General features: G+C 39.9%; 1 protein-coding gene across 1 annotated transcript in view; it reads left to right on the forward strand.

Annotated features, from left to right (window-relative positions):
• Nucleotides 1–2,371: 2,371 nt before the first annotated feature.
• LOC108671098 (sortilin-related receptor) overlaps nt 2,372–14,895 on the forward strand; it is a gene marked incomplete at its 3' end in the record, with an annotated part of 14,631 nt that continues 2,107 nt past the window's right edge. Inside the window, exons 1-5 of the mRNA XM_018158577.2 lie at nt 2,372–2,555; nt 6,028–6,162; nt 7,882–7,976; nt 8,237–8,423; nt 8,689–8,906. Coding sequence (XP_018014066.2) covers nt 2,450–2,555; nt 6,028–6,162; nt 7,882–7,976; nt 8,237–8,423; nt 8,689–8,906 — 741 coding nt within the window. The remainder of the gene's footprint in view (nt 2,556–6,027; nt 6,163–7,881; nt 7,977–8,236; nt 8,424–8,688; nt 8,907–14,895) is intronic.

Genomic DNA, 14,895 nt, shown 5'->3' on the forward strand with positions numbered 1-14,895 from the left:
AATTTCTGGATTCGGTTGAACTGTTCTCGGTTAAACGCTTTAAAGTGAATACATTTTTAGGTTTGCGAGAACTTCCGAGCTTAATTTCAGGAGTTATAAACACTAATTCTTTTTTAAAAACGGCTGAACTGAAGTTTTAACAGTCTTTTTACTGCTTTAAAGTGAATAAATTTCTAGATTTGGGAGCCCTTTCGAGTTGAATTTCAGGACTTATGAATACTAATTTTATTTTAGAAACGTCTGAAGTGATTGTCGTGAAATTTTAACAGCCTTTTTATCGCTTGCACTGGACTCATGTTCATGCAATGACTTGACTGCATCTAAGTTCTTAAACTAACATCACCGCATTAATGCCACGCCGTCACTCCACTCACCCACGTAAAGCCAACGCATGTGAGAGCTCCACACAACATGTCCCCCAGGAGAGACGGGAAGCTGTTGCCCGATGGGAAATACGCATGGAAGTGAGGACTCATCCATTGCGTCATTTTGAGGCAAAAAAATCGAGAATTATTAGGTATTAACTATCGTCTAATTCGACATCAGCAGGATCAAAGTGGAGATCGATTTACACATTATAACGTACATTGTTTTTTGCTCGATATAGGTACCATTTGAACAATGTCTGTCGAAACGCTACTGAAAATTTGCGTTGGTGGTGTTTTACTTGGGTATTTGCGATTCCTTTCGATACTTTTTACAGACGATAATGTTTTTCTCAGCTATATATATATACATATAATACATTTTTCAGAAGATATGTTCACTAAACATAATTGGTTGCAGTTCATTTAGTGTTCGTCTATCTTCCTGCTCGTACATCTGGCAAATAATCGTACCACTTTCTTCACTTTGCGTATGTGAAATATTTCCAGCAGTCAAGACAGAGATATTGATTCGTACTGACTACTGAATAAGTTTTTGAGATTTTTTACCGAGTTTTCCGATCGACCACTAACAAAATACGAGAAACTCAAATTAGAATGCTCAGATATCACATTTTTGCGGGATACTTTTTCCTTTCCACAATACGTGGCAGGTTTTCAGAGTAAGTGCCTTTTTAAATTAGACCGCCGCAGCACTGCAGCCGCCGTTCAGCGCATGTGCGCCGCGTAGCTACATTGTTCGGCAGCCACAAACGCCATTACGGAACCGATCGAGTCTACATATTTTTGCGCGATTTTAAAATGTCTCCAGTTACTTGTTCGGTCAGTTGGGATGGCAGATTGGAGCAAGTGTGCTGGTATGCGTAATTCCTATGCTACTTGAAAGTTGTTAATCTCCTGACATTAATTACTTAATTGGGTGATCGCCAGTGCATTTATTCATGCATGATAATAGCATAGACTTTATGTCTAAATTATTCAGCTCATTTGTGGTAATACAAACGTCTCATGACTCGCAGGTACAAAGCTGCACCGCTGACGCCGACCACGCATGTTCTGCTGCTATGGCGACAGCCGTCACGACAGAACCAGCAGGTCAGAGACATCGCGCACTACACCAATCTTTATCTGTTCTTTTGGGGTGATGTCCTTAAATGTTTTAATATCTTCAGTTCTAAATCATTTCCTGCATAAGTTTTGCCCTCAGACATTAAATTGCTTTAGATAGACCGACAAACGCGATATCAGATCGGACTGGCGAAGGCTATATAGTCAGTCGCTGATGCCTTTTATAATGTCTAAGGTGAAATATCGATTGCAAGATTTGATCATCACAACTTGTAGTTGATTCATTCTTTTCACAAAATCATGAATAGCTCAAGCTTGTCAATTATGCATCAACCACGCTACTGATATAGACCTTCATCTGTTACCTATGCTGCAAGTAACTATAAAACTAAAAGACTTCAACTGGCATATGTACACCGGAACCACATAAACGGCATCAATGATCACTTTTTACACAAATCGATAAATAATTAATCGAAGTGACAGAGACTGGTTTGCAGCTAACTCATCCTCATAAAATTCTTCTTAGTCTCCTCGGCTACCTTTGTAATTGGACTATATTATGAAGAGTCCAGTGTAGTTCAAAGAGGCCAGTGTAGTTCATAAATTTTGCTTCAAAGAAGGTTGTAGACACACTCACGCTCACCACACTCACGCTCACCACACTCGCGCTCACCACACTCATGCTCATCACACTCACGCTCACCACACTCGCTTTGTGTAGTTACGTCACGGGGGTCACTTATTACTTCACTAGTTTCTACGTAATCAATTATAGCAATTAAACGTAATCAAAAACATTGAGATAAATCAATTTTATTATGAAAATTAATTAAAATAAAACATCATTGCATACGCATTATTGAAAAAGAACAATTACTCCGTGACGCCAAAAAAAATGAATACATACATGCAAATTTTTTAATTTGGATCTGAAAATTATTTATCGCATTTTTTCAGCGTTCTTCCTCAGCGAATGCCACGTTCATCCAGAAATGTTGAGCTGCGCCAACACCAGCCGCTGCATATATCATGCCCATCTATGCGACGGATACAACGACTGTGACGATGGCATAGACGAGCGCTACTGTGAGTTGCCTGGTGAGTCAAATGCTTCCGCGCAATTCTACGTGCTTTTGTTTCGAGTTAATATGAGGATCTGTTTGTGATATTAACATTCAATTATTAACTTGCATGTAAATGAATTATTCCTCGCCTGCATTCAAGGATATGGTTTCACTAACGAATTATTTTCAATGTTTCGCAAGCATGCTATGACTAAAGTCGAGTTGTCGAATTTAACCTCTTCTGGGGCCTAGATTTTCTTTCCACAGGAAGTTTTGGGCCCGCTGAACCCATTGCATATTGAAACTTTCCCACCTCCTCTGATGCGATGTTATAAACAACACATACATCACATTCTTACCTCTACACATTCTTCCTCGCCTCGCGTTCAGGAATCATGATCACTCTGCTTGAAATATTTATTTAGAAATGAGTTTGTTGAAACTATTTAATTCTAATATTATTTTAATTTCAATATTATTTATTTATCTTATTATTAAAATTATTCAATTATTCCTCGATGAATATAAATGAATTATTCTTCAGCTGATAAAATGAGTCAGTAAGTGTGTATGCCATCACATCATGAGTCGCCGTAGGTATTAAATTATTATGATGGCTTAGTGGGTCAATGAGTCTTTAGCACGAGTCACTGGGAGAATCCTTTCAAAAACTCACATTAATGTTTAAACTCATATCGCGTGTTAGTCTGCATGCCTTGTCCCTATGGTGAATAAGTGTGAGTTAAAGTTTCATTTAAGGGACCTTTCACGGCAAAATCTATTTTCTATATTTAGGGAAGGATCGTCTCCAAACTTGGTACACATATGTAGAACAGAATTCTAAGACTTTTTTGTTCGTGTGAATTTTTCGAAAAAAAAAGTGAGAAAACGTGAAATTCATGGAAAACGGCCAAAAAGCGGGTACTCAAAAAAAGTTTTAACTGATGCAAATCACATGCTATAACATCGAGACACGTATCATTCGATGCGTAAAGACCATATCTAGCGATTATCGGGCCACATTTTCAATTTTTTTCTTGGTTCTCTTTTTATTATGATTTTTCTGAAAAATGTCGACTTATCGAAAATAACCCCTATTTCCCCCCCCCCTTTTTCAGAATATTTTCAAAACTATAACGAAATCGAAAAAAATGGCCCGACAATCTCTAGATATTTTAATTGCGAATCGAATGGTGTATTTCTCATTGCTGTAGCTTAAAAACTCTAGGAGTTATAAAGTTTTCCGTGACAAAAAGTGTGAATGTTCACTAGGACACGAAAAAGTCGCGGGAGCATGCGAAAAGGCACTAAATGTAGCAAGGATACGAAACTAAACGTTACTGGAGCTCGATTCCACTCAAGGATGGTGGGAGCGACTGCATAAACGTTACTGGAGCTCGATTCCACTCAAGGATGGTGGGAGCAACTGCATGCACACCTCCCCGTATGCTGTCTGCTGGGTAACTGAGGTGCACTTCGTGTAGACGCTCTATTTCAAGTGTTTGGTAGCTAATTACTTCCATAGGGAATAGTGAAAGAACTCCAAACCCTACCCCCCTTTTGGCATCTGTACTGAACGCATAACTCAACGTACAAAGATGGTTTTGGTACCGTTGAATGCGTCAGAAAAGCAGCTTTAAGATGAATATAGTAAATGGAGAATGTCATAATTGGCCGCTTTACGTCAGACGATTTACTTTATAGTGAAAGGCCATGTAACTACTCTCTTGACTTTACTGAAGGGGGCCGGACACCCGCCCCCATTTTGGGATCTGTAGGGAATGCATAAATCAACGTACAGAAATGGTTTTGGTACCGTTGGATAGCTCAGAATGTCAGCTTTAAAACGAGACTAAAAACCCAGAAAAGCCATAATCCAAAATTTTGCTTTGTACGGTCCCCTTAAGTTTGAATAATTTTCATATCCATAGGAAATGTTTACAATTGAAAATAATCATAATCCGTGCCAATGTGGAGTTGGGATCCGGCTTTTGATCAATTGATCTGCTGCTTCTTTCTTTGCCGGATCATCAAAACAATTTTGATCAAAATATTTTTAGTACGTGAATTATCCATATGATGTTTAATATTCATATTACATGCAAGTGCTCACCCGGTGAGAATTCAGAACCCAACATAGGCATAGAAGTCAGATAAAACATTTGCTTGCGCGACCAACGATCGTTGTGGGGAAATGATAAGAAATAACACATGGGGCAAGTAGCCGCTAACACCAGCGAGTACCAGCAAGCACTAGTGAGTACCAGCAAGAACCATTAAGTACCAACAACTAGCAATAGACGAAAATAAAATCATTTCGAAGGGAGTTAAAATCACCCTTACATGGGAAGAGGGGTCCCCTCTCCCTCCTTTCCTCAATATCACCCCTCCAACTTTACATGAATCACCCATTCCTTTATCACCCAACCCTGGATCATCCCTCCCCGGATCACCCTTCCCTGTACCACCTTTCCCTGGACCACCCCTTCTGGATCACTCCACCCTGGATCTACCCTCCCTTTATCACTCCTCCCTGGACCATACTCCTTATGTCACCCCTACTTGGATCACTTTTTCATAGACCCTCCCCCCTGGGTCACCCTTCCTTGGATCAACCTCCCTGGATCGCTCCTCCCCGGATCATTCCTCCCTAGATCGCCCCTCCCTGGAACACCCTCTCTGTATCACCCCTCCCTCGATCACTATCTTTATTACCTCTCCCTGGACCATTTCACCTGGTGAAATGGTCCAGGGAGGGGTATTCTGCTTCTTCTTACCCGTCCCTAGATCTCCCCTCCCTGGATCACCCTTTCTGGATCATCACTCCCTGGATCTCCCTCCCTTGATCACCCTCCCTGGATCACATCTCCCTGGATCACCCCTCCCTGGATCACCCCTCCATGGATCACCCCTCCCTGGATCACTCTTCCATGGATCACCCCTCCCTGGATCACCCCTCCTGGATCACCCCTCCCTGGATCACTCTTCCATAGATCACCCCTCCCTGGATCACTCCTCCATGAATCACCCCTCCAGGGGTCATTTATCCTTGGATTTCCCCTTCCTGGATCACCCAACTGTAATCAATTATCGCTCATTGGTATTATCATTTGTTACAATGATATTTTAAACTATCTATAATATAAACTATTAGCCTATTATCAGTTGTCGCTTAGAACAATGGTCATCAGTTATCGCTCAGAACAATTGACTACGTGTGCTACATGCGCAGTAAATTCCGTTGAAATAATAGAATGAGCATTAATTTTACATCAGGTATTGCAAATCCAAGACCATTTCTTGATTGTTTTAGAAACCCTGATTATAGAACATAATTAAGCTGATCATCCGGAAGAAGCAGTATATAGTAAGGAAGATTGATAACATAGCATAAAATGCGTGTCGGTATAACAAAAGATTATTTCGTGATCTCCAAAGATTTATTTTCCGTGTTCACATCTCAATTATGGTCTTAACATAACCTACCGAATTACTTGTGATTGCAGGCCTGTGCCGCTCTGATGAGTTCGAGTGCGCCTTCACCGGCCACTGCATTAACGAGACGCGGCGGTGCGACGGAGCCATCGACTGCCGCTTATTCGACGACCGCAGCGACGAGCGCGGCTGTGCTAACCGGCCACGTGTGTAACTCTTCTGACATTCTGTCTGACTAAATTCCCTCCCAACTCTAGTCGCATTTATACGCACTTCCACTATTAACCTAATGTTGTCCGTATATATGCACGAGGAAGTACCATATAAGGATACACAAAAAGAATATATTTGCCGAAGGCAATGCTTATGTGTTTCTACTGCAGAGTGTGCTTGCGTTACCGTGACTTCAGAAGATCATCTCTGGCGTGTAATTTTGTTCCTTTGCTTTCGTAGCAACCGCGCACAGTTTGCCCTAAGCCTCGAACCGGATTCATGGAAAATACCTCGCGATAAGCTCGCCATTGTTCTATGTGAACAAACTCGGTCTCACCGTCTCGAAACAAACACTTGTTAAACACACTACATAGCTTCAACTCACATTCCTAACTTTCTCAACACTTATCCCCTAACTTTCCATTAAATTCTTTGCTCTAGTTATTTATTAATTCGCCCTCAAACTACGTTCTATACGTGTTTGCTTGCGGTTTTCTAGGATCTAAAACCGTATGATATGAAGTTTTATCCTGAGACAGTTCCTTTGTTTGTGCAAGTGTAGTGAGTGTTGTTAAAGAATATTTCTGATAGTATACACCTGTGATGTGGATGATTTGAATTTATTAGTGTTAGTTTTGATGGGCCATTTACGTTAAATTTAATTATCAATCAGTATCTGTTAGGTGGCATGTTGTATATGCTTTGCTCCTTATTTATGTGGGTGTCGTCTGACTGGTATTTAAGTACTGTCGTCTGCTAATATTATATATATATTCTGTGTTCGGAAGTGGTGTTTCGATTCGACGATGCACAACTTTAAATGATTGATTAAATCTGGCCATTCTATTGTCCGTAGTATGGACTACATTGACTTGAGTTTAATTACATGTTAGGTCTTGCTTTTTTACTTATTTGCCTTATTTTTCCGTTTTATAGTTACATCTGTTGAATAATTAAGCAAGCAAAACATAACGTCACAATTGAATAAAAAATCCCCATCAGAAGGTTTCGGCAATCTCTGTCATCGGCATGCGCCATTTCGACCGCTTCGTGCCTGCGCATGACTGCAGTTTGATCGGTTGAATACAAATCAAGTTTTTAAATAGAATCATTTTCAATAATAATTTTTTATGACAGTTGGATATGAACACGAGGAAATCATATCACTAGTTTAATTAATACTGATCAAATGACTGCCTCTGTTCACTGGCGTTCACTTTCGTCATTCAGATGATGACTCATATCAAACTTTCGATTCATCAGACTCAGTTATAGTCATGATGCATTGATTAAATGAATGATTTGAAAATTAGAAAGTGTAGCAGAAACAAAAAATAATATTAACATGAATAAATACGGAAATAGTTTTTAATAAAAGTGGGTTTAGAATGATTCATGCCTTCACAGCCTCGCTCATGAGAACTGTAGCCTTGAGCTAGTTCTCCATTACAGGGCAAGAAAAGTGAACTAATAATTCTATTCAGAACCTACTTTATATTATCATGATTATTAATGTACCTACATAGTTCCTAATAAATAATATTGATTTTTCCTAATATAAGGATATTCAAAATACTAGACTCAGCCATGGTGATAGTGCGTTTATAATGGCGGCTCCTGAAATTGCTCTGGCCTAAGAACGTGAGTGCGGTGGATATTCCCGCGTTTCCCCGGTGCCAACGCCACATTAACTGCAATTTTACCCCCGGCAGCCGACGTCCCCCGCTTGACTGTCACGCCGGCCGCGACCTCCGCCAGCGTTTCTTGGACGTGGCGGACTGAGCAATTTTTCAACGTAACTCTGGCAGTAAGTATTACCAAATAAGATTGGAATAATTCAGTTATGAGACTTGTGATCGTTGTTTAGGATAGAAAAATATGCAAGTAAGGAAAGGACAAATTCAGAATACTTGTATTATGAAAATTTGGTCTTATATCGTGAATGTTTAGTCGTGAATATCGTATATCCTCAGATTTTCATTTTTTGTGAAAAACTACCAGCTATTTCAGGGATTTTAAGAACTGTTACATGTTTCAATGTTCATAATTTATGCGTACTTCACGTAGATGAAATCAAGAGAAGATTGTGCCCCAAAGAAAACCGACGCCGTTCAACATTTCCACAAATTAAGCACGGCTAAACTGGAGCTGACGCAGCTGCAGGCGTACACTGAGTACGGGGTGTGCGTGTACGCCTACAACGAGGGCGGAGACAGCAAGCAGTGCGAAGTGTTCGAGACTCTGCCAGACAGAGGTGAGGGAGACTGCCTCTCTTTACTGCTATAATTAAAACTCCATATCCATTACCTATATATAAGTCACAAATGAAGATGACACCGGAATCATTTACTGCATACAAGTCTATTAAATATATTACCTACTTATCTCAGGTAAGAATGTAATTTTTGAAGGGGAAGCAAATGAGCGCAAAAAAGCACTTCCCTTTTTTTTGAGCGCAAAACTGCGCTCAAAATTTCATGACACCTTTTTTATTTCAAACATACCATGTTTATCATCAGCTCCTGGGCCTGTGGAGGAGTTGACCTCTTCCACGACGTCCACTTCCATCAGCCTGCGGTGGAGGAAACCTTGTCCTCCCATGGCCGCCATCAGGGGCTACCGCGTCAAGGAGGCTACAACCATTCACTACGTCCAAGCGTCGGAGTGCAGCGACAGCGCAGCCCACTTCTGCCACACCATCAAGGAACTACAACCTGAACGCACGTACAACATTGAGGTCAGGCTCATGCAGTGTAGGGAACTGCGTACTCGGAATAAGACGGTGAATCATTATTGTGATGATTCACGGGAGGGACGCTAAAAAATCCGAAATTAAATAGTATCAATAAGGGCACTTTTCGCCATCATATTTCAATCGCTCAAGGAAACAGAATTTTGCGGATTTTTCCGCGAATTTTTTTTGTATCAAGCTTGAATAAGAGGAAATATATACTTGCTGCCCCAGGTTATTCATATAAATTTCCATGCATGTGTAGCATAGGAATTGCACTCACCAGCATACTACCCACAATCTGTCCGCCCAATTGACCAGATTTGTTGCACTTCCAATCCAGCACCGTTACCGAGCTAATCGGCATGAATTAACCAGAGCAAGCATTACCTGAGTTACTTCCACCGCATGATTGATTTGAATTTTTTAAAATACTTCTTACAGCAGAGGTGCTCGTCCTTATTGATCAACAAAAAAAGTATGGCTAATTTTATGAATTTTATCACACATTTCTTGAAGCTGTGCAGAGGGCATATATCTATCAATATAATCTCACTGACTACTTCTCAAGAATTTTAGAGCTAATAAAATAGCCCGAAAATTCAGTGTTTCTCTAAGGAGCAGACGTTTCAGAAACCAGCTTTATCGTCAGTTCTAACTCAAGTTTTACTTAGGATACCCTTCATTCAGTCGAAAAAATTCATTTTTTAATCTCAGTGCTCAGTAAGTGTATTTAAAATCTGTAAATTATCTCTCGCAGTTTGAAATGTTGAGATGACATAACGTGGTCTACGAGTTCCTGATCTTGGTACCAAAGTCCAATCTGAGAATTTTCGATTAGGGATAATAATTGTTTATTTTAATTTTCGATTGATGTATGAAATTGATTGTATAATTTTATTCTGTTTATGGCGATACAATTTACTCTTATATTCATCGGGAAGTTTATATGCTGGCATTCTCCAAATTAGCCGTTTGAAAGTAATCTCGACTCAATAACTTTTTCTAGATCATTTGGATCTTTACAACTAGCCACGGACGGGGCGTTAGCAACGTTACATCGTCTTTGAATTAAGTCATGCTTGACTCCATAAATTACATTGTGGATAATCCAGTTAAAAATTAAATACACCTCAATTTCAGTTTTTGGGTACATAGAACTTTATGTTTATTCAAATGGATGTATGTTTAATTGAATTTTTGTTTAACTTTATGTGTGTTTAACTTCTGATTTCCGCTATGAAACACCATATCAGGTGTACTTAAACTATAATTTTCCTTACTTCGTAATCTATTTTTTTTCAATTTCATGAACATTGCTGCAATATTGTTATAATTCATACTTCGTCAGCGATTAATCATTCAACCTGTAAATTACTGGTTTTGTCTCTAATATATCAAAGATAGTACACAACTCGCGTGTCAAATTAGGCAGTTATCTTCTAATAAAGTCATTCCGTTTACTACTAATTCTAACTCAATCTCAAATCCTAAATTATTTTTACACCGTTTTTTAGACTACGGGGATAAATCCGTATAGATTGTTTTTCTGCTTGAATGAAGCTTCATGAGAAGCCATTTTATTGATATATGATACTATTTTTTTAATTATCAATTAAAGCTGGATTTTATCGTACCACCTACATGTCTTTGCGCAAGTGAAATATTTCAGCATTTCTGTCTTTAGTTTTTGGTCTACTCTTTCAACAACTTGCGGTTTAGTTTCATCCCCGGCAGCAAACCCTTGGATTTCATGCTTCTTGAATAATTCTTTATTTGGCTCATTAAGAAATTTCAATCATTTCCTGTTTGAATTTTAGAGAGGTTCCATTCAGTGAAGAGCTTATGGAAAGGAATTTCCATCTCCTCAGCAGTCTTTCTGCGTATATGAACTGCCCATGCATGTTCAAAGAGAGTATCCATCACCTTCAGAATGTAGCTTTTACCTTGGTCTTCTTCTGCATATTGTTGATATATACTTCTGCATATTGTTGGGGGCCAGGGGTCAACATATGGTCTCGGGACTGGGTAACAAATGTTGGGGTCAGCCTTGCTAAAGGTCGACGGTCCAGCCGGTATAATATAAGCACGTGAAACGAAGCAAAACAGAACTCAAGAGAACAAATAGGAAAGAATCAAGCAAAAATATTTTAAATAAAAATCAATGATACATAGAAGAAAAAAAACGTTAGTAGGTGATTAAAAATGAGACCGCCCAGGGCTATGAGTGATAGGGTGAACCTAGCATGAGAACACAAAATAACCAGTAGCCCAAACTTTATTGAACAGAACAAAATAAACAAGGATAACTGTAAACATGCATAAAATCAAGCTCATAAAATTTGGTCTTGGGTCAGGCCTGGTCGTGTCCAACAGGGAACGTCCGTAATGAAGAGGAAATAGGAAGGCGGCGGCCTTACTTGTGAGGAGCACTGGGGCTGACTCAAATGGCACGTTAGCGCAGTTACGGCCCATACTTTTACCCCTGGACTGACCAGTTACGGCCCTTTACTGACCAGGGCCCATACTTTCAAAAAAATTTAGGAGATCGTAAGTTCATCAGCCAATTATTGACGGCCTTTCAAGCAAAATCCACCAATCGTAGACAAGAAAATGGAGCGTAAGTACTTACGTTCACTTAGCGAGTTTTGAAAGTATGACCCCAGTACAACAGAGTCCTATGTACCGGCCAGAGCTCAGCTTATGTTCCCCATAGGAATGCCATGCAACTCGTCGGCGTCTGGAGGATATCTCGAACTGGCCCAAACTGACCCCCAAATTGGCCCATCACTCATCTGAAACTAGTCCCAGACTGGCCGACCTGCAAAGTTGCATGCATGGAAGAACATAAAACAATCTAACAATTAAACACGCATAACACCACACATAAAATGGAACAAATTAATAAGGTGGGAGCGACTACATGCGCACCTCCCCGTACAACGCCCGGAGGCACACTGAGCTACACCTCATAAAAACACTGTATTTGTAGTGCTGGGCAGCGAATTAGCTCCTATGTAATACTGAAAGAACTCCTCTTCCGTCCCCCTTTCAGGAAGTGTCGTGAACGCATAAATCAACGTACAGAGATGGTAATGGTAACGTTGGATAGGGAAGAATGTCAGCTTTAAGATGAGACTAAACACGTAACTGCAGCACAACTCAAGTAGACGCTATATTTAAAGAGCTCAGCAGCTAATTAGTTCCTATCTAATTACTGAAAGAACTCCTCCACCAGCCCACCTTTCATGAAATGTCGTGAAAGCATAAATCAAAGTACAGAGATAACAGTGGTACCGTTGGATAGGGCAGAATGTCAGCTTTAAGATGAGACTAAAAGCCGAAAAAGCCAAATCCGAAAATTTTAGGGTATACCCCTCCCTTAAGCCTTCTTCCATCTTGGTACGTGGACCGCGGACCGCAGAAAGAGTATATGTGTTTGTCTCTGAAAGAACAGTTGGAAACTTGTTCAGGCTGAACATTATATGGTTATTTATAATGCACGTCTGGCCGTGGGAATGTTCTCAATATAATGTTAAAATACCACTGCCAGTTTTTTCATTGCAGAGAAATGATTTCAACTCATTTAAATATTCACTAATGTTGGATGATGTTAGATCATGATAGTTTATTTTTCTCATGTTATAATTGGCTTCTGTATTAGATTATTGGTTATACACGTTCATTCATTTGCGTTACAGAGGTTCAAAGCTAATGTATGAATACTATCAGCTAATATACATATGTATTATTATAAGAAGGCACACGCCAAAAAACAGGTAGCCGTTCATCCGAAACTTTCTTCGCAAATTTAAGCATTATAACCCAATAAAAATGATATATATTTAGTTGTTTTATTTTGTTTTTTTGGCGTCGAAGATCCTATATATTTGGTCACCCATACCTTGAAACACTTGTTATTTGCTTTAACTCTAGTATTAAGGCCATAGGGTTTGCCGATATGCTTTTACGTTTGCATTAAAGGGTCCTTTAGGAATAGGCCAACATTCTTCAGGGATACATCCTTGGGGTCCAAAGGCTCGCCTGAGGTTTCGGATATGATCATATAATGTAGGTTTTTTGTATTAAGTTTGCCCTTCTTCTCAAAGTTTTCACCCTTATATATCGTGAGGTCCAAAAATTCAGCTCCTGGCTGCTAATCTCCATGGTGGATTTGATTGGCTCATAGATTGAATTCATCTACTCGAGGAATGAGTGAAATTCATTTTCACTTGCTTCACTTGGGATCAGGATGTCATCCCTGTATCTTTTGTACAGAACGAGTCCCGGTATCCTGTCGAGAAAACATAACTTCAACGAGTACATAAATATATCCGAAACCTCATGCGATCTTATAGACCTCAAGGATGTATCCCTAAGGAATGTTTGCCTATTCCATTAGTACACGCTTATACACAACGTAAAGGCATGTCGCCAAACCCGACGGCCTTAATACTAGAGTAAAATTAAATAAAAAGTATTTGTAGGTATGGGTGACCAAATATCTTGGATCTTCGACATATTAAAACAACATTGAAACAACTAATTATATATTTTCTAATTGGGCTACAATGCACAAATTTGTGAAGAAAGTTTCGGATGAAGGGCTACCTGTTTTTTTGCGTGTGCCTTCATATAATTTTTTAATCCTCAGGAGCTAACCATTGAATTCCATGCTTCTTGAATAATTCTTTATTTTGACGAAATTTCAATCATTTGCTGTTTTAATAATAATAATTAAATCCCCTGAATTTACAAAATAATAACACAGTAAAATGAGACTCCATATTCTAGTTATAAAATAAATGCATTCAACCATTATCTTGTCATGCATAAGCTAAATCCCTCGAGTTTAATCAGAAGTTAAACAATGTTCTTCAAAAAATTGTTTACAAAAATTGTGTCCCGTCACACACGCATACGTGCTCCAATTCAACTCAAGCAAAGATGAGAAGCTTAAGGATCGAAGTGGCCGTGAGGCCACTTGGTTGCTGTGTGGTGCAGTGGTGAGAGACTCTGTCTCTCGCACCCAGCGCCCGAGTTCGAGTCCCACTGAGGACAAGTTCTACAGGGAAGCTCAGCTCATGGTCAAATCAGCCATTCATCCAACTCTGGTTGATAAATGAGTACCTGGCTTGTCCAGGGAGTTGTGTAATGCAATCAAATGGTTCTGGCGGGTCAGCGAGCCAGCGATGGTCGCGGAACTACCAGTGGCACCGAGTGCCCGGAAAAACTGACCTATCACCCCCCCTCCCTAGTCGCCACCGCCAGGATGGGCTATTACAACAACAACAAGTGGCCGTGAAATGTGACGTCGTGGCGAAACAGCCACACTGAACTTACGCAGATACGTCGTGCTTAATCCACACTATTTAGTGTAACTAGAGACACAAATGTGGCTACGGAGGTGACGTGGTCAGCAACCAAAAGCAGATATACAAGCGTACCTAAAAAAATATAACTCGATACTCACTGCAGTGAGTGACAGAGAGCGCATTTTCTCGTCGACGAAAACGTGAAGTCACGGACGGACGGACAGACAAACATGGCGAGCGCAAGAGTGCATTTTTTACATAATTGAAAAATGCTCTGAAAAACAAGCATCGTCAGCATCAGGATACAGGTCCTGTCGCGCTATCGCGTTAACATTGAGGAGCCCATTGGGGCGCTTATAATATAGGCAGGTACAGAAAATTTCTAACTAGCTATGTAGCATTCTGCAACTCACTGATCAATTTGAAACGCTTCAGATATCATAAAAAAGGCTGAAATTGCCATAAACAACCGCAAACAAGCAACTTAAATTCACATTATTCACCTAAATACATTCACATAAACTATATCAACTATCATCATAAACTCAGCCACATTCACATGAATGTGGCTGAGTCATGGTCACTTCTCAAGGACACGGTTATGTCTGCAGTTGATGCGTGTGTACCTAAAATTAAGCTTGGTGGAGCCGAAAAAACTCGGTGGATGAACAGTACAGTAT

Source organism: Hyalella azteca, unplaced genomic scaffold, assembly GCF_000764305.2.
Source record: "Hyalella azteca isolate HAZT.00-mixed unplaced genomic scaffold, Hazt_2.0.2 contig15916, whole genome shotgun sequence".
Classification (NCBI taxonomy): Eukaryota; Metazoa; Arthropoda; class Malacostraca; order Amphipoda; family Hyalellidae; genus Hyalella; species Hyalella azteca.